Genomic DNA, 25573 nt, shown 5'->3' with positions numbered 1-25573 from the left:
GTCTTTGTCTTCTGCCATGGCTTATATATGAAACAAGGAATATTTATTATTCTCTCTAAAGCAACATATTTCTCTTGTTTTTCACTAATTACTGGCTAAAGGGTATGATTTAAATCTTCATGTGTATGTCAGTTACTCATCCACTGACTTGCTTGATTTAGCTGTGCTATGGGGCATTGCTGAAAGGATGCCTTATGACTTCTTGTGAAAATAATAAAATATTACTTCTTATTTTCAAATGGCTGACCCAAGTACTATTGTAATGTTCTCTCCTCTCTCCATCCTTTCCCTCCCCGCTTCTGTAGGCATGCTTCCAGTTGCAGAAAACTTCAGCTTCTGCTTGGTGACTTTGTTGTCAGATGTTGCCTATAGGGATGCCACTCTTAGAGAACAGGTAGAGTTCACTGAAATTTTTCAATGTGCACTCTTAGATGTCTGTTGCTTAAATAACTATCTCAAAAAGGTGCAAAAAGGGTTTAAAATAAAGAATACCATGGCTGCTTTTCTTCACAAAGGACGCGATCACATAAACACTGCAGTTGAATAACTTTACTTCTGTGAATAGTCCTGTGGTGCTCAAAAGTTATTCACACATGTCTTTTGAGGTTTGAGCCCAAAAACATTGCCCATAACAAAGCCAAGTGACTTAGAATTAATGTGTTTATACCGGAGTTGGAGATATTGCTTTCTCAAAATGCTATTCCTTACGAGTTTATTTAGGATATTACTTTAGCTAAGGAAGCTTCTTTAGTTAAATGAGTTAGAGAGAAACTCATATAAAAAACCCATTAAATTTAAAATATGCGACGTTCAAAATTATGTTTGCAAGTTTCATTTGACTTAATATCATGATCTGGCATGTGCTAGCTTTAAAGTGTCCACTGAAGAATTTTTTTGTATGTCTTCCTTGGTTGTTGTAGGTTTTAGAGGCAATTCTGCAAGTGATGCAGTTCCTGCTGGGAATGTGCCAATCCCCACAAAACCAGGAGAAAGGTATTGGAACAGTTCTTTAAATTGATGTTGCATCTTTATTTTAGCATCATCTGAACTTCACTTGCTCTCTAACCTTCACCACCATTCTTTTTAAAAGGTGTATTATATAACTAGCATTCATCATTTGGCCTGTAATTGATGACAGAATGTCAAATTGGTGAGAGCATTCTGTCTTTTGTTTGTATGCTGACTGGTAAATTTTGAGCTAAACTGAAAATACATATTTACTTATATGATATAAATTTGCTGTTCTTCCTCTAATAATGCAAGTCTGGCTTTATGATATATATTGTGCTGCAATGCTTTTAGTGAGCTTGTAGCAAAGCTGGCAATAGGAAGTCATAAGCTGCTAGTATTATATTGTAGTAAGAAAGATACATGACCTAATTTTGTTTTCCAGAATACTTGTGCAAATATGCAGTCCCGTGCCTGATTGGAATTTCACGAGCATTTGGTCGCTACAGCAATTCAGAAGAGTCTCTCCTCTCAAAGCTTTTCCCTAAAGCTCCTCCACATTCCCTGAGAGTCCCGGAAGAACTTGAAGGAATTCGCAGACGTTCTTTTAATGATTTTAGATCAATTCTTCCCAGCTCTCTGCTCGCTGTCTGTCAAGAAGGATCCTTAAAGAGAAAGACCAGCAGTGTGTCCAGCATCTCACAGGTTTGTGTGGCCACCTTTACAATGAAGACAGCGCTTAAGCCCTTTTCTGTTCTTTGGTGGAATTAAGAGATGCTCAAAATCATGTCCACTGACAGTCATTCAGTGCTGTACTTGAACAGATTCAAAGCTTTCTCTCTCTTTCAGTTGTTCGGCTCTCCCTGAACCACAGAATAATTGATGACAGTTAAGCTAGCTACCTCCATATTGATAGTTTTTACTTAAAAGATTTCAAAGAACTTGCAGTCATTAAGCCTCACACTATCCCTGTGTAGCAAGTATAATGCATACCAGTTTAACAGATGAGAAAGTTAGACAGAAGTTAACAGCTTGAGTTTTTAGAGGTGATGAACACTGACAATGCCCTTTGGCTTCAGTAGGAGTTGTAAGTGTGCACCCCCTTTGGAATGTCAGACTTCAGATGACCTGCCCAGAATCACAGAATGAGGTATTAGCAGAGTTGGGCATATACTCCAGGAATCCTGATAACTACTGCATTCCGTTAACCAGGACACTCACTCCCTTCTTCATCAGTGCCCCTTTGTGTTTGAAGTTGTGGCCTGACTCAAGCCCGATCCTGAGAGTTACTAAACACTCAAAACTCCCATTGACTTCAGTAAGAGTTGGGGGCTCATCAGCATCTTTCTGGATATATTAATGATAATATGCATTTTTTTAAAAGAGAAAATATATTTGAGTTCATATCATCTTAGATTTCTCAAGGCTTCACTGGCCTTTAATGATAAAATGCAACTATTGTCTTGTGTTTCAGGTCAGTCCTGAACGTGGAATTCCCCCTCCCAGCTCCCCTGGAGGATCTGCCATTCATTACTTTGAAGGTAAAGCTTCAGCTTCCAGTCTTTACTATTTTGCCGAAAAGCAGTGTGTTTTTTGTCACTCTTTACCAATAGGAAGGCTAGGGAACCCAAACCTCTGAGCATTCTCTTTGCCTTCAGGGTTGCTGGTAGTAATTCTTTGGCACATATGTGGTAGAATTCTGATACATTTTGCATTAACAAGTTATTGGATAATCTTTATTTCCAGCAATAGTGGTTTCCAACAACAATTTTTTTTTGTCTAGCTTCCAAGAGAGACATTTTCTGACTGCTAAGCAGTCTATGCCTAGTCCTAGAGAGCTTAATCACACTGGGGCAAAACATACTTTAGAAGATTAGGCAGAATAACTTTATATAACAAATGTTTTATATTGTACTTCACTGTACAGCTAAAATGGCAGACTGAGGATTGGAATCTTGAATCCTGCTTGATGGCAAGTTGTCTAAGCCCAAAGTAATGCACCTTACTTGAAATAAATTTGGTATGTGTAGGTATAGGAAGTCTTACTTTGACATGCCAAAATTGTGAACTGTCATGGAAAAGTCAAAGTTAAAACTCACAAAAGGGAGATGTTGAAAGGCTATACTGACTCATTGACTCATGTATGTACTCATTGCTATGGATACTGAAATCAAGTGGTAAAATTCCAGCTGTGAATGAGATGAGCCTGTCACCTTTCAGTGGGCCACTTGCAGAGCTGAAAAAATAAATTGATACCCTTGATGAAGTGGGAGGAGAGTGAGCTCTATACTCATTGGGTCTTTCATTGTCTTTTGGCTTTGTTTAGCCCTTTTGGGGACCTTATTGCTTGGGCTGTTCCCAGCCTTTGACTGAATGGTGTTCTCCCTCTCCTGGGCAACTTGGGCTTAAGTTTGTCTTCTCCCTTTTATTTCCTGTCTGTCCTTCCTATTAATTATTTCTGGAGGACTCTCCCTTCAGGATCAGTAGTTTGAACAGGGGTTTCAGAGGAAGGCTGGTCTAATTACCTGGTCACGGGGCAGTTCATTTAATTCCTTCCTGTCTTAACAACCCGTCATACCCACCTACACCTCTTCAGCTCAGGTATTCACGTTTGGGTTTAAAAAAAAAAAAAGGAAAGGGGGAGTATGAGAATTCTTCTCTTATGCTGTTCATGAAAAATGTAGATGAATGGGGCATACTGTGGTTTGGGCTATATGTATGTGGAATTTCTTAGGGGCTCCCTTTCTGAACCATAGGAACTATAATACTGGAACAGACCAATAGTCCCTCTACTTAGGTATTTTGCTTTCAGCACTAGCTTCTGTCAAATGCTTCAAAGGCAGATAAACCTTGCATTATCCCCCGTAATGCACCTGGACAATTACACACTTGCTTATGTTTTTCCTGACCCGAGTTTGTAATAGTCTTACTTTCTGATGCAAGAGAATTGATGGCCTTTGTTGTTTTTATTCTATCCAAGACACAGGAGTTGGACAAAAAATACTTTTTAGTTCATCAGTAAATAATACATTTTGAAAGTCTGTTAATCACAAGAAAAGCACTCTATTAACTCACACAGCTGAGGAGTTACAAAAAGCAAGATTGTGATGCTAGAATGGGAATGGAGTGCCAAAAGTTGATACGTGGCTTCTTGATGACCAGTGTACTCTAGTATTAAAACTATATATTGATTTCTCTTGTGCCTTCAAATTGTAACAGTATCTTGGTTTCTATTTAAGATGGCAGGTATAGTATGACTTTAAACGTAGGTAGTTTTGCAAGATTTTCTCATTAATTTGTTAGCCAGTATTTCTACATTTCCATCCAAAATCATGTGCACAGAGGGTTTTTTGAAGTAAACATACTGCAGAAGTTGAGCAGAAGTCCTACCAAATGCTATTTACAAAATGGATGCAAATATTTTTAACAGAATTTCTTCTCTAACCTTGTATGTATCAAATGTCTGAATCTGTTGTTCTAGTTTACATTAGATTATAGATGGATATCAATTATTATAGTTGTTATAGATTGATTCATCTTCAGTGGGAACTGGAGTAAGCCCTCCGTGATTTATCAGGGATAGACCATTACTGTATTGAAAGTTAAGATCAAAATACTTTTTTTTTCATAGTTTGCCCCAGAATCTTCCTTCACATTTAACAAAGAACACAATAAACATTTTGAATAACCTAATGTTATTGTGTTCTTGTCTGCAGGGTCCTACCTACCTGATGGGAGTGCATTGGACCCTGATTATTACTTCTCTACAATCAGTTCTAGCTTCTCAGTTTCTCCTCTCTTTAATGGTATTAGTAACAAGGAATTTGATATTCCACTGGAAATGCTCCGCCAGCTGCTGCTCATGGTACAGTATGAGCTGATTTAAAGATCACATTAAGGTCTGGGTTCTGTGTGCTCATTTTAGACACAGCAGTTGAGGGTATTTTGTGTAAGCTGCAGAGTGAGCCGCTTTTGGGTGTATAAGAGGAGGTGCTTTGTGTAATTAGGGGTGTGTGTGTGTGTAGAGAGAGGTTGTGTCCATGCTGTGTTTACCTTAGCATATAAATAGAAGGATATTTTTTCTATGCTATTATTAACATTAGGGCTTAATGATTAATATTGATGATTAATATTGCTCATGAAATGTTAGTAATTTAAAGTAATAAAGTTAGTATTGAAATGTTTGCATTGGCAAAGCCATCTTGTTTACACCTCACAGGCAAATTAATCTGATGTAACTTGAGAACAGTGCCATTTTCTAGTGGGGATGGTTTATTGGGACTGCATCTGATGGCAGAACCTGGTGGCTCTTCTGGGCACATCCTGTGTAATTGCTCAGGGCCTTTGTGCACCATGATAATACAGAGGATGATAATAGAAATTACTATATAACTTTTTGAGCTTTAATTTAGTCTGATGTTTAATATTCAAATGATCGAGTGCTTTCTTTGGCCAGCCTAAATTGTGACTGTAAAACAAACTCTCTACCAAGATAATGCCAATGATAACACCAAACTTCTATTTTCTGTGTAGGTGAAACAAATTGTTGGGGATTCTGTTCTCAAAAACTTAGATGCAGTTGTAGATGAAGTTGCAGAGGTATGTCTTAATTGAATTTACCATTTGAAATGTTTAAAAAGAATCCCACATGGTTTTTAAAGTCCTAACTATTGTGAAATCAAAGGTAAGAGATGACTAAAAATAAAATGAATAAAAATAAGGGACATGATAAGGGACACTCAACTAATATTTGGTTTATGCTTTTGATTCATAAGAATTTAGTTTTTTCGAGGCCTAGGACCAGTAGAAATATTTCCATTAACTTATGAGAAATCTGTGGAAATATTTGTTTTTAAATGCATTCCCCTGCAGCCTTGGCATCCTAAGCACTTCAGCATGGAGAATTTGAAACTAGTTATTAAAATTCTTTGGAAAGAGATTTTATGCATATGTAGTGGACTTGTCCAGTCATTAGAGAGTATTGAGATGCATTTTGTAACCACATATCACAAATTGTTGGATATATTACCAAATGATCCCTTGGTAATCCTCCTGGGGCTTCCTAGTGGAAGTGTCACACAAAAGAAAACAAATCTGCTAGTAGCTGCTAGGCTACTCGTAGCTTCTCATTGGAAAAAGAAAAGTAGTCCACCTGTAGAAGAATGGTTAACAAATATGGGAGATGATAGTAATGGAATAATTAATGCAACAATTATGTACCAAGCAAAACAGACTAAGATACTTAGATATTTGGATATCATTTATTCAGTACCCAGAGAAAGTATGTTCATCTGAAAAAAAAAAATAAAAAAAAAATTCCAGCACACCTGTCCATTTTTTTTTGTTTTATTATTAACATTTGGCGGATGTCAGATATACGTAATCAGATATTTCACTCAAGTTTAATAAAATCACTAGAAATTATGTCATAGTTGTTGTAATCATGCTCATCCTATAATATGGTAATACCCTGTTAAATAGAGAGAGCTGATGATTATAATACTTTATAACGTCTCTTTTAAAAAAAACCTCACCATTGTAATTATTGCTTTGTTTCTGCTTTGTTTACATGGAAAGGATGTGTAAGCCTGTTAATACTTCCTAAATAGAGTAAATCAAAAGCTTTTTTTTTTTAAGGTATAACTTAGGTAAAGGCCTTTAATTTAATTCCCATGTATTTCATTCTCAGTTCCCAAACAAAACAAAAATGTGTTGCCCTTCGTTTGCTCTTCACTGTTTTTGGCTTGGAAGTTTTTGATTGTTGTATTTTCAAGATGTCCTCCTTCAAGTTTAGCTGCTTCTGACCCAGTGAATGACTACTTTCAGTGAACATATTTTGCATGGAATATAAGTCTTTATGGGGCTAGATGATTGCCCACACTGTTTACAATTGCACATCATCCTCTATCAACATCACCTCTAGTGGTCTCAGAAATTTTAGACATAGAGCTGTTCTGAGCTGAGTGTATGTTCAGAGCTAACTCGTATATTTTCATCTGTGGAAAAGAACTATGCTCTTGTCTACAGCCTTTCTTGCTAGTGCAAAACGTAGGTTTTGATGGAAACAACTGTCGTCTCTGTTCCTGCTTTTCCAATTAAAAATTATTTTGGATTCTCTCATTAGACGGAGAATTTTGTTACAGTATGTGGTGTTTAAATAGATGGGATAGCTAAGTACTATTTAATGCATTGAACCGGTATAATTGGCATCCTGTTTCACTGTGAAGCCAAAAAAACCAAAACCCTTTCCGTGTGGTGTGTGATTATAATGTAAACAGTACCAGTTATCACAGTTACATCTCTAATCTAGAAAATGACAGTTACCTGATCCGAATAAGGGGTTTTATTTGTTCTTGAGTTTACTATTTCACAGGAAAACATTGTTTCGTTTCCTTTGGAAACTTACAGCTGTTTTTTACCTTTACAGATAAGTCCTAATGCAGATCTCTATTATAAAACATTCAGTGACCCTCTTTACCTTGCCCAGTTTAAAATGTTAAGAGACACGTTATACTACATGAAAGGTACGGTACTTAGATTAATATAACTTTCTACTAAGTAATATGATGGGGGAGAATATAAAGCACTGTGTGCACTGAATGCTGTGCTCCAAATGGCTGGGAAGGGGGCAGTGTTTCATGGGTGCTGAATGTATGCTATACAGTTTGTGAAGCACTTTGATATAAAAGTTGTCCTATAAAATGTAATTATTTAATCTGTTGTAGACATCTGCCAGGGAGAGGGACAATCAGCATGCAACTTGTTAATTTCCCAGTGGTCTTTGCTGTGAAATTATTTTACTTCTCATTTGGAAAGAAATCTTTTATGAATAATGTTTTATATTTAATATAAAAATGGATTGATCTCATGTATATGCACAGTTACTTTCTTTCTGCTAGAATATATTTTCCCTATTATTCCTGCAGATCTTCCAAACTCATTTGTTAAGGAAATCCATGATTTTGTGCTGGAACAGTTCAACAGCAGCCAGTCAGAGCTTCAGAAAATCCTGCATGATGTAGATCGGCTACACAATGAACTGAGCCCTCTGAAATTGCGTTGCCAGGCTAGTGCAGCCTGTGTGGATCTCATGGTGTGGGCTGTGAAAGATGAGCAAGGTGAAAAATACATGCTTTTGTCTTGTCAGAATGTCTTTTGTCTTGCAGAAGTGTTTTGTACAACTCATTCTCCATTGTCAATAGTTGGTGAAGGATAATTTCTATTACATGATGCTTGCCATAAAATACATTTAATGATAATCTTTTGGAATTTTTTTTGCTAGAGGAAAGCCAAAGAAAGTCAGCCTTGCCAGAAAAATGCAAGGGTCATTTTAAAATGCTTGTAACTCATAAGCTGGTTAACTGACTTAAAGGATTTTCTGAGAAATTTCTGAATTCAGAGAATAAGTTCTGTAAGTTTGGGGAGAATGCACTATGTTATTGCACCATGAAGTGCAAATCTAAATTCATCCTTGCCTACAGAGAGGCTTTGACATCTCCATAATGCAGAAGCTGTTAACTGTAGTTGCTATAAATCATTCTGAATATCTCTTTAATATAGACCTGGTTCAGAAAAGCACCTAATCATTTGCTTTTAAAGTAGGAAAGTGTTTTCCTGAATAGGGATGTTTTCCTGACTTAAGATCATACTATGTTTGTGTTAAGTGAGATACTCTGACTTGAGTGAAAAGATCCCCCTAAAAGTGATATTTGCATTAAATCTCATACATACTGCATATATTGCTGTTAAATATAACTTTACAGTATCAGAAATATAGGCATGGACATGCAAGATCTTCTAAAAATCTTGCAAAATTACTGATAGCAATCATGTGGAGAAGGCCCATTAGTTCATCCAGACCACGAATGTCTCAAAAAGATGCTTCTGCTTTTTTGTAGATATCATTGTCAGGAAGCTTGTCCTGATATTTACCTACATTTTCCTCCTTTTTTTAAATTTAAACTTCTACCCACTGATCTATTAAACATTTGTTTAAATATTTTAAATACCTGGAGATGGCTATCAAATAAAAAAAAAAAACCAAGCTGTCTGAGGGTACGTCTACACTACGGGACTATTCCGAATTTGCATAAACCGGTTTTGTAAAACAGATTTTATAAAATCGAGTGCGCGCGGCCACACTAAACACATTAAATCGGTGGTGTGCGTCCATGGTCCGAGGCTAGCGTCGATTTCTGGAGCGTTGCACTGTGGGTAGCTATTCCCTAGCTATCCCATAGTTCCCGCAGCCTCCCCCGCCCCTTGGAACTTCCGGGTTGAGATCCCAGTGCCTGATGGGGCAAAAATCATTGTCGCGGGTGGTTCTGGGTAAATGTCGTCAGTCACTCCTTCGTCTGGGAAAGCAACGGCAGACAAGCATTTCGCGTCTTTTTCCCCTGGATTGCCCTGGCAGATGCCATAGCATGGCAATCATGGAGCTTTTTTTGCCGTTTGTGACTCTCACCGTATGTGTACTAGATGCCGCTCACAGAGGCGATTCAGCAGCGCTACACAGAAGCATGCTTTTGCTTTTGCATGACAGCAGAGATGGTTACTAGCCATATTGCACCATCCAAATCCTTCCATAAATTGGAACTGAGGATGATCATGGCTACCAGTCCTTTTGTACCATTTGCTGCTAGTGCCCCTGGTCAATCAGCCAGGGGCGCAAAAGCCAAGAGTGGTTACTAGCCATATTGTACCTTCCATCGTTTTGTACCATTGGCTGCTGTCATAAGTGCCCCTGGCCGATCAGCCAGGGGCGCAAAAGCAAAAATTGGGAATGACTCCCTGAGTCAATCCCTCCTTTTTGGTATCTAAAAATAGAATCAGTGCTGCCTAATATAGGCAAGTGTGCTAGAGAACCACCTGCTCTGTGTCAGAGCCCGCAGAAATTATTATCTGTATGCTATTCACAGGGGGTGCTCCTGTAACAACCCCACCTGTTGATTCCGTTCTTCCCCAGCCTTTCTTGGCTACCGTAGCATTGTCCCCCCACTTGTGTGATGAATTAATAAAGAATGCAGGAATAAGACACACTGACTTGTTAGTGAGAAATGAGTGGAAGGCAGCCTCCAGCTGCTATGATAGTCCAGACAGGACATTAAGCAGTGTGTAGGAGAGAAGCCCAGCATCCCACTGCTAGTCCAGGGGCAACTGAATCTTTTCTTTACACATGAAGGGTGGGGGCTGATGGAGCTCAGCCCCCTGTTGCTATGATGAGGATGGTTACCAGCCATATTGCACCATCCATCCACCAGAAAAAATTAGGGCCAATAGGCTGATGACGAGGACGGTTACCAGTCCTTTTGTACCATCAGCTGAGGCTGATGATGAGGATGGATTTCCATCTTTTTGCACAATCAGCTTATGCTGATGATGAGGATGGATTTCCATCCTTTTGTACCATCAGCCGCCCATGACGGGGGGGGGAGCAAGGATGTTGGTGTTGAGTGCTGCACTATCGCGTCTATCTGCAGCATTCAGTAAAGATAGGGTGACATGTAAAAGAGTCAGAGGATTGTTTTACCTTTCGCTTCTTGGGGTGGGTGGGGGGTGGGTGAGTAGATTGCCAAGCTATGCCCTGACCCGCGGGCACTGTGTTTGACCCTAGAAGCATTTGGAGCTCAGCCAAGAATGCAAATAATTTTAGGAGGCTGCAGGAACTGTGGGATAGCTTCAGTCCTCCAGTCCATGCGCATCCATTTGATTCTTTGGCTTTCCGTTACGCTTGTCACGCTGCAGTGCGCTGAGTCCCTGCTATGGCGTCTGTCTGGAGATTTTTCAAAAAGGATTCTGAATTTCATCTTCTGTAACGGAGCGCTGATAGAACGGATAGAACGGATTTGCCTGCCCTTACAGCGATCACATCCGCATGGTCCATGCGGGAGCTCTTTTTTTTATTTTGATTTCGGACTGCATCGCCACCCGTGCTGATCGGAGCTCCACGCTGGGCAAACAGGAAATATTCAAAAGTTCGCGGGGCTTTTCCTGTTTACCTGACCACTGCATCCGAGTTCAGATTGCGGTCCAGAGCGGTCACTGGTGCACTGTGGGATAGCTCCCGGAGGCCAATACCGTCGATCAGCGTCCACACTAACCCTAATCCGATATGTTAATACCGATACTAGCGTTACTCCTCTCGTTAGGGAGGAGTACAGAAACCGGTTTAAAGAGCCATTAAAATCGATATAAGGTGCCTCCTAGTGTGGACGGTTTTGGCGTTAAATCGGTTTTACGCTCCTAAAACCGATTTAAACGCCTAGTGTAGACCAGGCCTGAGACCTGTAGCTATCTCAGTTCAGAATATTTGAAAGAACTGTGGCCTGGTCTACACTAGGCGTTTAAATCGGTTTTAGGAGCCTAAAACCGATTTAACGCCAAAGCCGTCCACACTAGGAGGCACCTTATATCGATTTTAATGGCTCTTTAAACCGGTTTCTGTACTCCTCCCTAACGAGAGGAGTAACGCTAGTATCGGTATTAACATATCGGATTAGGGTTAGTGTGGACGCTGATCGACGGTATTGGCCTCCGGGAGCTATCCCACAGTGCACCAGTGACCACTCTGGACCGCAATCTGAACTCGGATGCAGTGGTCAGGTAAACAGGAAAAGCCCCGCGAACTTTTGAATATTTCCTGTTTGCCCAGCGTGGAGCTCCGATCAGCACGGGTGGCGATGCAGTCCGAAATCAAAATACAAAAAGAGCTCCCGCATGGACCATGCGGATGTGATCGCTGTAAGGGCAGGCAAATCCGTTCTATCCGTTCTATCAGCGCTCCGTTACAGAAGATGAAATTCAGAATCCTTTTTAAAAAATCTCCAGACAGACGCCATAGCAGGGACTCAGCGCACTGCAGCGTGACAAGCATAACGGAAAGCCAAAGAATCAAATGGATGCGCATGGACTGGAGGACTGAAGCTATCCCACAGTTCCTGCAGCCTCCTAAAATTATTTGCATTCTTGGCTGAGCTCCAAATGCTTCTAGGGTCAAACACAGTCCCCGCGGGTCAGGGCATAGCTTGGCAATCTACTCACCCACCCCCCACCCACCCCCAGAAGCGAAAGGTAAAACAATCCTCTGACTCTTTTACATGTCACCCTATCTTTACTGAATGCTGCAGATAGACGCGATAGTGCAGCACTCAACACCAACATCCTTGCTCCCCCCCCCGCCATGGGCGGCTGATGGTACAAAAGGATGGAAATCCATCCTCATCATCAGCCTCAGCTGATGGTACAAAAGGACTGGTAACCGTCCTCGTCATCAGCCTATTGGCCCTAATTTTTTCTGGTGGATGGATGGTGCAATATGGCTGGTAACCATCCTCATCATAGCAACAGGGGGCTGAGCTCCATCAGCCCCCACCCTTCATGTGTAAAGAAAAGATTCAGTTGCCCCTGGACTAGCAGTGGGATGCTGGGCTTCTTGCCTACACACTGCTTAATGTCCTGTCTGGACTATCATAGCAGCTGGAGGCTGCCTTCCACTCATTTCTCACTAACAAGTCAGTGTGTCTTATTCCTGCATTCTTTATTAATTCATCACACAAGTGGGGGGACAATGCTACGGTAGCCAAGAAAGGCTGGGGGAAGAACGGAATCAACAGGTGGGGTTGTTACAGGAGCACCCCCTGTGAATAGCATACAGATAATAGTTTCTGGGGGCTCTGACACAGAGCAGGTGGTTCTCTAGCACACTTGCCTATATTAGGCAGCACTGATTCTATTTTTAGATACCAAAAAGGAGGGATTGACTCAGGGGGTCATTCCCAATTTTTGCTTTTGCGCCCCTGGCTGATCGGCCAGGGGCACTTATGACAGCAGCCAATGGTACAAAACGATGGAAGGTACAATATGGCTAGTAACCACTCTTGGCTTTTGCGCCCCTGGCTGATTGACCAGGGGCACTAGCAGCAAATGGTACAAAAGGACTGGTAGCCATGATCATCCTCAGTTCCAATTTATGGAAGGATTTGGATGGTGCAATATGGCTAGTAACCATCTCTGCTGTCATGCAAAAGCAAAAGCATGCTTCTGTGTAGCGCTGCTGAATCGCCTCTGTGAGCGGCATCTAGTACACATACGGTGAGAGTCACAAACGGCAAAAAAAGCTCCATGATTGCCATGCTATGGCATCTGCCAGGGCAATCCAGGGGAAAAAGGCGCGAAATGCTTGTCTGCCGTTGCTTTCCCAGACGAAGGAGTGACTGACGACATTTACCCAGAACCACCCGCGACAATGATTTTTGCCCCATCAGGCACTGGGATCTCAACCCGGAAGTTCCAAGGGGCGGGGGAGGCTGCGGGAACTATGGGATAGCTAGGGAATAGCTACCCACAGTGCAACGCTCCAGAAATCGACGCTAGCCACGGACCATGGACGCACACCACCGATTTAATGTGCTTAGTATGGCCGCGCTCCACCCGATTTCATAAATTCTGTTTTACAAAACCGGTTTATGCAAATTCGGAATAATCCCGTAGTGTAGACGTACCCTGTGTATTGCAGATATTAATAAGATTCCCAAACTTTTTACCAAAATGTTACCAACAAAGTTTTAAAGACTCCTAAACCATTCAAGCCAAATCAACCAAATTGAAACACCATGGATAACATTCTGTAAAACTGAAATTATTCAGCATCTCTGCAGTCTGGAGTAGGTGGATCCAGCAAATTCCCTACCTGTTCTATGGTCTTCAGTCAGCCCATGATACTAGCTAGGCTAATAAATTCACATACATTCTTCAGATCTATTATTGATTTCCTTCTTTTGGAACAAAGGTGCAGAAAACCTGTGCATCAAGCTGTCGGAGAAGCTGCAGTCCAAGACCTCCAGCAAAGTCATCATTGCTCACTTGCCACTGCTGATCTGCTGCTTGCAGGTCTGTCTTTAAAGGATTGAAAAGGAGTATTTTGATTTCAGCAATCATTTAGTAAAATTGCTTGGGGGTTTACAGACTAATTTAACAGTTTTCTCATCTTCTGGTTATATTACTACTTCCAGTGTCCTCTGCACCTGCATTTTAGGGGCTTGAAACCACAGTGAGGTGGTGCTTCCCAGAATCTACTTAGCTCAGATTTTCTTTGTGGGATGCAGTCAACAGGTTATTTGTACCAGCCATTTATTTCTGTCAACCCTGGGTTCATACTTGCTTTACCTGACCAATTTAAAAAAATGTAGTGGGATTGGGTGTTTCCTGAGATTAGTCGAGATATGAAACCTTTCACCTCTTGTTCACCAGTTGAAATCCAACACAGGTTAGTAATGGTCAAAACCTGAGACCATCTGATGATGCTTCAGTAGCCTGTGTGAAATTAATTAAATAGGACGCAAACCAGCCTAGACGGTGAGGTGTCCTATTCACAAAGGCCCTGCCACATTTGGAACTAATTAACCTCTTTGTTGGCAGTCTGTGTAGAGGGCAATGTGGAAAAAGTCCTGGAGAATGACCTCCCTTCTCATTGCTATAGTGATCTCTTTTCAGGTCAGGGTTGATTCATATTGGCAGGTTAGTGTGCAGAAACTTGCCCGTGCTGCACATGATCTGTCGATAAATGTACGTGATCCTTTAGGATTATCAGTGTGGTATTATCCTGGAGTAGAACATTCATTTTTAAAAGGGAAAAAGGAGTATGGTGTTATCAGCTTCATTGTAGTTGGAAACTTATCCACTTTGCAAAACTAGTTCGCAGTTGTCATTCTGTAATCAGGACGGGAATAGCAAAGACATGTTACTCCTCAGGGCTCTTTAAAATGTGTTTATCCATTAACTTTGCTTCCAGGGAAGCCTGTTCATTTGATATACTAGATGCTATCTTCTGCGAAACCCCTGGGAAGAAAAGGGCAAGAAATTGCTTACTTGTCATGCTGTCAGAGTGATCCTTTAGATCAGAGATTTGAAACATTCTTTCACTGGAGTACAAATCCCTCAGCAGTGATTTATTTTTCTTTTAAAGCCATGAGCGCACAGTTTAAATTATACAACAAGAAAGTTAGAAGTTCTAATGCATCAATTCTTTTCTTCTAGGGTCTAGGTCGTTTGTGTGAGAGGTTCCCTGTTGTGGTTCATTCTGTCACTCCGTCTTTGAGGGACTTCCTCGTTATTCCTTCCCCAGTGCTAGTGAAACTTTACAAGTACCACAGCCAGTATCACACAGGTAAATGAAAGCAATATTAGCTCTGTCTATGGTCCAGTCATGTGGTGTACCACAAACAACACTAATTTGCTCTTAAATTTCCTTTTATTATTACAACTTACTTAAAGTTTTTTTCATTTTCTACCAAGTTATTTATTTGTGGGTTGGGTTTATTTGTTTCCTCTTGGAGGAAGAGAGGGAATGCAAAAAAAAATCATGCAAAAATACACCCTGATGTCATAGAGCTAGCAATAACCATACTGAAATAACGAAGTCCATTGCATCCTACTCTCTCAACCCTGCAAAGTCAGTTTTGCCTAATACTGTCATAATTTCAGTAACTTCCATTCTCTTAAACAGTTAGTGTCCCCTCTGACCCACAATGGTATCAAGGGGTTAAATTTGTGTGTGTATATGTATATATATGCATGTATGTGTGTGTGTATATATGTATGTATGTGTGTGTGTATATATATACAGTAACTCCTCACTTAAAGTCCTCCTGGTTAAAGTTGTTTCATTGTTATCTTGCTGATCAATTAGGGAACGTGCTCATTTAAACTTGTGCAATGCTCCCTTCTAATGTTGTTTGGCAGCTGCCGGCTTTGTCCACTGCTTGCAGGAAGAGCAGCTTGTTGCAGCTAGCTGGTGGGGGCTTGGAACCAGGGTGGACCGGCAGCCCCCCCATCAGCTCCCCGCTTCCCTAAGTTCCCTGTGCAGCAGCTGCCAGCAGGCTAGCAATTGCAGCTGTCCCTCCCCCCACTGCCATGTGCTGCTCCCGCCCTCTGCCTTGGAGCTGCTCCCCAAGACTCCCGTTTGCTGTGTGGGAGGGGAAGGAGGGCACACCAATGTCAGAGTTTAAAACGTATTGTGTGTGTGTGTGTGTGTGTGTGTATATGTGTATATAGATATAGATATAGATAGATAATTTTTTTTTTTTTGTCTGGTGAAAAAAATTTCCGTGGAACCTAACTCCCCCCATTCACATTAATTCTTATGGGGAAATTGGATTCGCTTAACATCGTTTCACTTAGTCAAATTTTTCAGGAACATAACTACAACATTAAGTGAGAAATTACTGTACATCTATGAACAAATATATCAGCAGAAAAGTATGACTTTTGAAACTAGCAAGATTGTAATAGAAGGCACAACAAATGTGTGTTCATGTTGGTCAAATAACCTAGTTTTTCTAATTTTTTTGGTTGGTTGTTCTAAATGGTCTAATTTTTGTGTCATGTCTAAAGATGTTAAGCCTGTTTTTTGAAAATTACTGTGACATCTTGCTTACGAATTTCATCTGTTAGTCCATAGTTTGAAGTGTAACTAAAGAATTGTGTTCATCCATCCATCCATCCTCTGTTTCATACCCAGGAAGATTGATGCTCGCCTCCTCCTCTCCCCCTCCCCGCCGCAAATCCCACCACTTCTTATATGCAATATGTGTGCAGCATGAGTTGCCAGCCAGCTGCCTTGGGCTGCTTTCAGTCTTTGTTAGGTGGATGAAACAGACCCATAAGTTGGGGATGGTTTGGGAGGATGAGAACCACAAATCAGACAGTTTAGATGGAAAGCAGAAGTGTATGCTCATTGCTGCATGCTAGTATATTTAAAGACACGCTTTGACCGTATAGACGAGTGAGCCAGTGTTATGACTCATAAGTTCCCTGACCACCAAAAATTTAATCATAAACTTGGTGGGTTTTTTTTGTTTTGTTTTGTTTTTACATATTGGATATTGCTGTGATTACTTTCTGAAAAGCGACTCACTGACGACATGGAGTTCCATTTTTATTTGTTCTTCAGGATTTTCAGACTGAAGTTTTCAATTACAAATTGAATGTTGATTTTTTTTTTCCTAACTGCCAGTCCTGCAGAATATCCCTGGATCTGAATGTGAATCTGTGCTCCTTCTGCCTCTTACAGTGCCATAACTAGTAAAGAGTCCGCAGCTAAAATTTAGATGGCTATTTTGTTAATGATGCCCAAGGTAGAATAGCTTGCTTTTCCATAGCCTTATTATCTATGCAATATTCAAAGGAGTGAAAACTTGTTTTGTCAAGAAAAATAAGTAACATGGACTTGAAGGCGAACAGGGAGCCGATATGCTGAGTAGGAGACTTCATTTTTACCCGTTAGTTCTTTTAGGTTATAACCACTCTTTAAAACACGCAAAGGGAAATTAATCCCTCCTGTAGCTTTGTTTACTTCAGAGGTGCACCAGGAATGAATCTGGCTCAAGGTATTTCAGAGTGTTAGAGATACTAAGGTAGATGCAAATATTAAAAGTAAGGCAATGTAAAATCAGTTTAATAAATTGTTTACTGATTATTCACATCCAGCAGATTTGATTTGAATGTTAAGTTTGAGTATTCTGCTTTGAGACTGCCAATTAAATAATTTTAGCTAATACTAAAGCAATATGCAAAACCATGGAAAGTGAGACGGGTGGAGATTTCTGAAAGTGAATTGAGTAATGAAATAAATATATAGCTCATGTTGGTAGCCATGCGTCACATGGTACCAGAGTTCTTCAGAGCACCTCTCTCTCTCCCTGTCACTTTCTCACTTGTGTCCTAGTCTGTTTTGCATTCACTTGCCTGGTATTTCTCTACTTATGATACATAACTCAAGGAAAGATATAGCAAAAGACACTGTCTCTTATGCTCCATCTCTGTTCTTAGTAGGTGGCAATGACATCAAAATCAGCGTAACAAATGAGCATTCAGAGTCCACTCTAAATGTAATGCCTGGCAAGAAAAGTCAACCATCCATGTATGAACAGCTTCGAGACATTGCCATAGACAACATCTGCAGGTAAGAATTGTGCTTAGAAACACTGAAGGACTAACGTATATGAGTTTGAAGACACAGGCACTTCTCTCACTGAAGTGGACAAACATTACGATCAATGAAACGGAGAAGCTGTGTAACAGAGTGTTTTAGATGGTCCCTGCTACCTTTTGTACAGCTGGAAAGTATTTGTCTAGCCACTGGGCCATTTTAACTCCACCTAGTGACCTCCAGAGTGCTCAGTAGGCTTCTGTTGCCTCCTGAGGATGGCACAATAAGCTCTCTTGGAGCAGATGCACTGGTAAACGCTTGTAACCTCAGGCAATGGAAAGTCACCACCTTCCCATTTTTCTAAACCATCACACTAGATCATCTGCCCCTGCAGTCTGGAGTAGCTGCTGATTGGATGGACGGAGAGAGGAAGGCTCCAGCAGGAGCAGGACAGCCTAATCCTATTCTCTTCCTAAAAGATATTTATCCTGAACCCTGTTGGGTGCTTATAAAAGACCTTGTTTATGCTTGGGAGGACCGTGAGCTGGGTGGGCCAACCTGTCAAGGATATTTAAAATGCCATGGAAGAAAAAAGTACAAATGCAGAACAAAAGTGAAATCAGTTATTTCAATCAAGCTTTCCTACTTGCCTCCATCTGGAAGAAACAGGTAATTCCAGCTCTGCAGATACAAACACTGGAGGGCAGGGAATCAGCTGCAAGCTACAGGAGTGTCAGAGAAGTGTTCATTGTCACTTGTATTTTAAACATGATTTAAATTGGCAAGTAGGAAAGCTTGATTGAAATAACTGATTTCACTTTTGTTCTGCATTTGTACTTTTTTCTTTTCCTTTTCAAAAGAAATTGATTCTCATTGGTAGGTAACCATTGCAGATCAACATGTTTTAAATAAATATAATATTACATTTACGCTTACTTTGGCACACAATGTCTATACAAATTTATTTAAGCAATTATGTATCTTAACATACATTTTATTCCGCTTCTTAGTGTTTACATTTTTATTTTGTTAGAAAATGATTGACACTTTATTTACCAGAAAATGATTAGTTTTTACTCATGATTTGTATTAAGTTGTGTTTGGATGGAAATTGCACAAAATGAACAAAACCTCCATTTTAAAGTTGTGTTTTATTAGTTGAATAAAACTACCTCAGATATGCTGGATACATAGGAAAAAGATTAGTTTATCAAAACATGTTTTACATATAAAACTAATTGACAAAGGAAGTTAGTGAATTGAGCTAATTGTTTCTGGTCACCATGTCCTTCAAGATTTTAATATTAGTAGATCTCACCCTCTTCACCTTGGGTTTTTTTTGTTTTTTTGTTTTATAGCTTGGAACAGGAAAACAGGCTTTCTTGCTTTTTTCAATTTCCAGTTGGTTTCTTAACTTTGAATGAACTAGTCATTGAACTGAACTAGCTGAATAAACTGAAAATATTTTCTTTGTACTTACCAGAGGCTACTGCTGTCAAAAACTGCTTTAGCATTTCAGCCAACTGTGGTTCCAGGTGCTTAGCCACCAGTTCAGCCGTTTGATTTTCTTTAAAATTTTTGGCATCAAACGTACTGGTTAAATTTTATTTTTTATTTAAATGATTTTAATAAATTATATTAAATTTAGGCTTTAATGTAGCTTGTCATAATTTCAATTTTAATTTTAAATAGGTTTATTTTTAAAATAAAAATGTATTTAATTTAAATAAAAAATCAATTTTAATTTTAAAAAAAATCTGTTTGTTCACCCTGCTTGTATTTCATATGTAAATAAGCATGAACATGTAAAGAATCCTGAACTCGTGAAATAATTGAACAGCATCTTCTGAACGTCAGAGTCTCACGAATGTTTTAAGGGATGCCAAATATGTGGTAATGTGAATATATTCTTTCATAAGAATAATTTTCTGACTGAACACCATTCAGATTGTATCAGTTTTATGTGTAGTGGTTTTGGTATTGGATCCTTACTCTAACCTAAAGTGAGCTGTGAAAATATAACTCTTGCTGTTTGGCTGTCCTGACAAGTTTTTGTGTTTAATGTTCTGTAGGTGCTTGAAAGCTGGCCTGACTATAGACCCGGTGATTGTTGAGGCTTTCCTAGCCAGTTTGTCTAACCGTCTGTACATCTCACAGGAGAGTGACAAGTAGGTTGTTAGGCATAATGCCAATCTTTTTCTGTCTTCAGTTCGTTTAACTTAAGACCCATTCCTGTTAAGACATCCAAGCACAAGGAGCTTTTCTCCTGTGTGAAATGCCATGGACATCAGTAAGATTACATGTGGGAATATGGATCAGCTGGTGTAGATTTCTTTGTGGGATTGGGCCTTTATTTTAATAGTGATGGGCCTACGTACTTGACTGGATAAAAATACTGTTTTCATGTCTACAGTGAGTATTAGTCTATTTGAAGTACTAAGTGAAATGAGGTTGTCGCTGCTAAGTCTTCAGTGGGCCGTACAAGCCAGTCGCTTAATGTTTGGCACAATTGATTACTGCTTGTGGAGTCTGAATTGCCCCTCTCCTACTGAGAGGTTCGTCTGCCAAGTCAGAGCTAAAATAGGTGACAAGGCATCTCCAAGAGAAACTCCAGCTACATTTACCCCACTGTACCATGACTGTTCTTTTAAAAAAAAAATAAAAAAAAAATTGAGTCGTTCCAGACAAGCCTTTTATCTTTTTCTACTGATTCTACTATAGTGAATGGTTAACAGATCAGTGTTGGTACTGTAAAAGCAATTGTTTTGTTTCCTGTACTAAGTATGCTTTTGATTAGAATAGAAGGGGAAAAACAGAATTAAAGGGTTAAAATGAAATTAAGTGATATTACAGTTTACTGGGTGCATCAGTGTACATTGTTTCTCAGGCAGATTGTAGTTCAACTTGTAGAGCTAGATGTGTAATTGTTTCTGGATGTTTATATGAATGTGGCTTGTTTGGTTGGTTTTTGTTAGGGAAGCCCATTTGATTCCTGACCACACAATTCGAGCTCTGGGGCACATTGCAGTGGCACTTAGGGACACTCCCAAAGTGATGGAACCGATCCTGCAGATCCTGCAGCAGAAGTTCTGCCAACCACCATCTCCACTTGACGTACTCATCATTGACCAGCTGGGCTGCTTAGTTATCACTGGAAACGTAAGGAGAGAAGAGCTGTCCAAGAGAACAAACCAGACCCCTAAATTACAGTTGTCTATTTATTTCCTTCAGTTAAAGTAATGCTGTCAACTTTGTTTAAGCCCGAAAAGTGTTTCCTTAAATGCAGCATTTATCCTGTCTTCATAACATACACACACTTATACAATCATTTGTTTGCATGTACCTTTTTGTACAGTGTCATTAGTAACTAGCAAAGCCAAGCCTCTCCAGCAAACCTTAGTTCCCACAGGTACATACTAAAACAATTAATATAGAGGAAAAAATATGAAGTTAACACTTTCAAAAGCTCCTAAGTGACTTAAGACACCCAGGTCCTATTTAGGCCTGAGGAACCTAAATCCTTTAAAAAAAAAAAAGATTTTAGGCTCCTAACTCACTTAGGCCCAGATTTTTAAAGATACTTAAGCATTCTACATAAGCCGTTTATTTGATTGGATAGAATTTATTTTTACAGGTTTATTCCTTTAACAGATATTGTATTCAACATACTCCACTTTGTTTGTTTTCTTACAGCAATATATTTACCAGGAGGTATGGAATCTATTCCAGCAAATCAGTGTAAAAGCAAGCTCAGTTGTTTACTCTGCCACTAAAGATCACAAGGATCATGGATACAGGTAACATAGATATAACTGCCTTCTTAGAATTCATGACTATTTAAATCAAACATCTTCCTTTATGCATTGTTATGCACTTTCACTTTTTTTCAACAGACATTACAACTTTATTTCTTTCAATCTTTGTTGTTTTCCAGGGGTTTGTTAATGTTAATTGTCCATTTCTGAGACGGTGGGTGTGTTGAATATATGCAGATCTCAGATAATCTCCTATTCCTGTATTGTTTAAAGTAACATTTTTAATATTTAAAAACAACTGGTGTGTATGTCTCACTTCCATTAGTTGGATTTAAGAATGAACAATGTACTTGTGATTTTATTTTTCTCTTGACGAGCAGCTGGCAATTATTTCTTTGCCTTAGCCCAAAGGTGCTAGATGTTGGCACTGAATGATAATGGAAACGCTTAGATTTCTTTCAGAAACTGTTAGCATCAGGCAGTACCAACTTCTGTCACAAAAGATTTGTAGCCTTATCAGCCCCAGGATACTAGAGAGACACGGTGAGTAAGGTAATATCTTTTATTGGACCAGCTTCTGTTGGTGACAGAGACAAGCTTTTATGCTTAAACAGAGCTGTTCTTCATATGTGAGAAATTTAATGTATCACAGCTAAATCCAAGATGGAACAAATTGTTTAGCATGAGTAGCTAATGCATATATCAAGGGACCATTCCAAGGAAAAAGTCAGGATATACACCTTAACACACTCAAAATCGCCTTCACCAAACAAGGACATTCCACCAGAAAAGTGGATCACATCATGGAACAGCCACCAAGATACCCTGAGAAAACCTGCTTCAATACAGAAATAACCCCACACCCACACCCGCACACACACACTGCACATCCCTAGTTGTCACCTACCATTTCATACTTGATTGGGACCCCATCCTGAAAGAAATCCCTTCTTCGGGCCTTCAAATAATGCTCCAACCTCTGCACACTCATCATCAGAAGCAAGCCTCCCACAGACCAGGACACCAACTCAAAATGGCCCCAGACCTTGCCAGAAAAACAGATGCAAAACCTGCAGCTATATCTCCACTGCTACAATGATCAACACACCTTTCAAGAGCCATGGGTCCTACACATGCATACCACAACATGTGGTATAACTCCTCCTGTGCGCTAAATGCCCCAATCGCAACTATGTGAGTGAAACCAGACAATCACTCTGCTCCTGAATCAACTAACACAGGAAATTGGTAAGACAAAACATCACATCTCGTGTGGGGGAACACTTTTCACAAAGAGGTCAAATACAGAGTGATCAATCGAACACTTTCAAAAGATGAGCCTGGGAGCGTAACATCATAACACTTTTAGACACTAAAAATCATGGACTGAACAGAGACACTGAATTTATCGTTTATTACAAGAATCTGTAATCCACTAACAAACCTCCCACCGCAGCTTCCTCCCCATTTCCCCTTCCTTTCTTCCCTATAACTGAATAGGTGTGAAGGGGCCATTTCACCTCGAATAGTTCCTTTAAATATATGTTAACTGCTTGTGCTGAACAATCTGTACCATCTGATATTTAGCTGTGACACTCTGAGTAAGCATCCCAGACTGAAGACGAGCTCTCTGTAAGCTTGAAAGCTTGTAAAAGATATTACTCCTCCCCCTTGTCTCTCTGAAAGATTAATTGATTGGTAAATTCTAGTTGGTGTAAAAAACCTATAATGCTTTAGCTGTAATTGCAAGCTATCCTGTTAATAGACCTGATCCACAGCCCAATGAAGTAAAAAATTTTCATTGGCTTCATTAGGTTTTGGATTGGGCCCAGTACTCTTAAGGAGTACTGAATTCCTTAAGAATAATTTATCAAAGAATGCTTAATAACTAGGCACTCCGTCTAATTCCTGTTACAACTAATAGAAAATATTCCAATGACTTCACTGGGAGTTGGATCAGGCCCTATTTGAACAAGATATTGAAGTATAAAACTGCATAGCACAGAATTCTTGCTGTATTCATCATGTCATATGAGGAGTTAATTTTTTTTGAAGTATTCAGGAATGTGAAATGGTCATTTGTATCAGAGTTATGTTGCATTATAATTTTAACCTTTAAAAAAAATACTTGAATTCAATTCTAATGAGGGTGAGGGATTGACAATAACTACAAACGAGCTTACTGTCACATGCTCATTATACAGGCTTTCACACGCTGTCCTGCCCAGTGCATGCCAGTAATTAATTGCAGCTCTTAATGTGAATCTCTCAGCCTCCCTAGAATTTTTCCAGTCCAGAAATACAATATCTTGTTTTAGGTTTAGGTTTTCCATACCAAAAATGGTCAGTCCTTGTGAATTGGTGACGGTGGCAGCGCAGACAAAACATTCCTAGAGATGAATTGAGACCACCAATTACATTACATTTCATTCTTTACACACCAGTGTTGGCGCACAGGGTGGCAACTAGCTTACTCCATTCCTCTGTCTTTGGTGCTGCTTCCATCTGCTCTCTGTTGTTGAGACCACTAAATGCATTTTAATTATGATTAAGCAATATTTAATTGGCTTTTTGAATTGGAACGCTAATGCATTAACCCAGTGTGCCATCCATTCTCACTAAATCCTTGATGTACAAAATGTGCCTGTCACTGTCAATATTACGCAGATTTGCTGTTGAACAGTGTTCGTGAGAAACAGTTATAAAATAAATACAAACCTTTTCACCAAAGAGTTGGTTATTTCTAATTTCTCTCTTTCTTTCTTGTCAGACACTGTTCCTTAGCTGTCATTAATGCCTTGGCTAACATAGCTGCTAACATTCAGGGAGAACACCTTGTGGATGAATTACTAATGAATTTGCTGGAACTGTTTGTACAGCTTGGACTGGAAGGAAAGAGAGCCAGTGAGAGAGCAAGTGAAAAGGGGCCAGCACTAAAGGTAAGGAATGGTATAAAATGTGTGGTGTTTAATTCAGTACCTCTTTGCATTGATATGGCTAATGGAAACTTATTATTCTGATCTCCTTTGAACCAAGTGTATATACTTAAAAATTGCACGTTTAACTACTGAAACAAATGAGAAATGGATGTGTGTGTTTTGGTGCCTATTAATATAGAGCCTACATAACCTTTCACATATCAATTAAACCTCACATAATATCTTAAGCTTAGGTAATTAGTAGCGGTATACCCATTTTTCAGATAGATCGATTCCCACCCACCCACCTAGTGTAGACCAGAGCTCAATTAACCTAAGTTATGCAACTTCAGCTATGCGAATAACGTACATAGCTCGACTTACCGTGGTGTCTTCACCACGGTGAGTTGATTGCTGCCGCTCCCCTGTCGACTCTGCCTGCACCTCTCGCCAAGCTGGAGTACAGGAGTCGACAGGAGAGCGCTTGGGGGTCGCTAGACTAGAGGCGATAAATCAATCCCCGCTGGATCTATCACTGCCCGCCGATCCGGCAGGTAGTGAAGACATACCCATAGACATGGTAGATATTAAGTGAATTGTCTAAGGCACACAGCAGACTGGTGACAGAGCTGGAAACAGAAACAGGAAGTTCTGACTTCTAGGCTCCTGCTGTTACCACTTCCTAAGAAATAGTCAAGTGTTATAAACTTGCAGTTCTAATCTCAGCTACCTCATATATTGACTTATCCTGAATAACTACTGTTGTGATTACACACATGTGGATTTTCCAATATTAGAGTTGATAGAGGCCTACATAACTAAATTTACAATAGACTACATAGAATGGTATAGCATGGTGTGAATTATAGATGTAGTGAGATCAGTTCAGGTTACTCTGACTGAATAAGCACTAATTGGAATTGGTTGTTAAAGAGAAACTTACAGGGATGTTCTCACATGAACGACAGGGAAACCATAATACTTTGCTGATTAGAAGTGCAATCTCATATGCATTGCAAGTGTAA

General features: G+C 39.8%; 1 protein-coding gene across 1 annotated transcript in view; it reads left to right on the top strand.

Moving 5' to 3' along the window:
• Positions 1-25573, top strand: part of PI4KA (phosphatidylinositol 4-kinase alpha) — a 95787-nt gene that overhangs the window by 10993 nt on the left and 59221 nt on the right. Inside the window, exons 4-18 of the mRNA XM_044989390.1 lie at positions 306-394; positions 921-993; positions 1394-1653; positions 2423-2489; positions 4665-4813; positions 5482-5547; positions 7376-7472; positions 7875-8066; positions 13736-13836; positions 14983-15112; positions 17776-17908; positions 19948-20043; positions 20851-21034; positions 21569-21672; positions 24401-24569. Coding sequence (XP_044845325.1) covers positions 306-394; positions 921-993; positions 1394-1653; positions 2423-2489; positions 4665-4813; positions 5482-5547; positions 7376-7472; positions 7875-8066; positions 13736-13836; positions 14983-15112; positions 17776-17908; positions 19948-20043; positions 20851-21034; positions 21569-21672; positions 24401-24569 — 1910 coding nt within the window. The remainder of the gene's footprint in view (positions 1-305; positions 395-920; positions 994-1393; positions 1654-2422; positions 2490-4664; positions 4814-5481; positions 5548-7375; positions 7473-7874; positions 8067-13735; positions 13837-14982; positions 15113-17775; positions 17909-19947; positions 20044-20850; positions 21035-21568; positions 21673-24400; positions 24570-25573) is intronic.

This window comes from Mauremys mutica, chromosome 16 (genome assembly GCF_020497125.1).
Source record: "Mauremys mutica isolate MM-2020 ecotype Southern chromosome 16, ASM2049712v1, whole genome shotgun sequence".
Taxonomy (NCBI): Eukaryota; Metazoa; Chordata; order Testudines; family Geoemydidae; genus Mauremys; species Mauremys mutica.
Note: the sequence above shows the minus strand (reverse complement) of the source record. Positions and strands in the feature narration are given on the sequence as shown.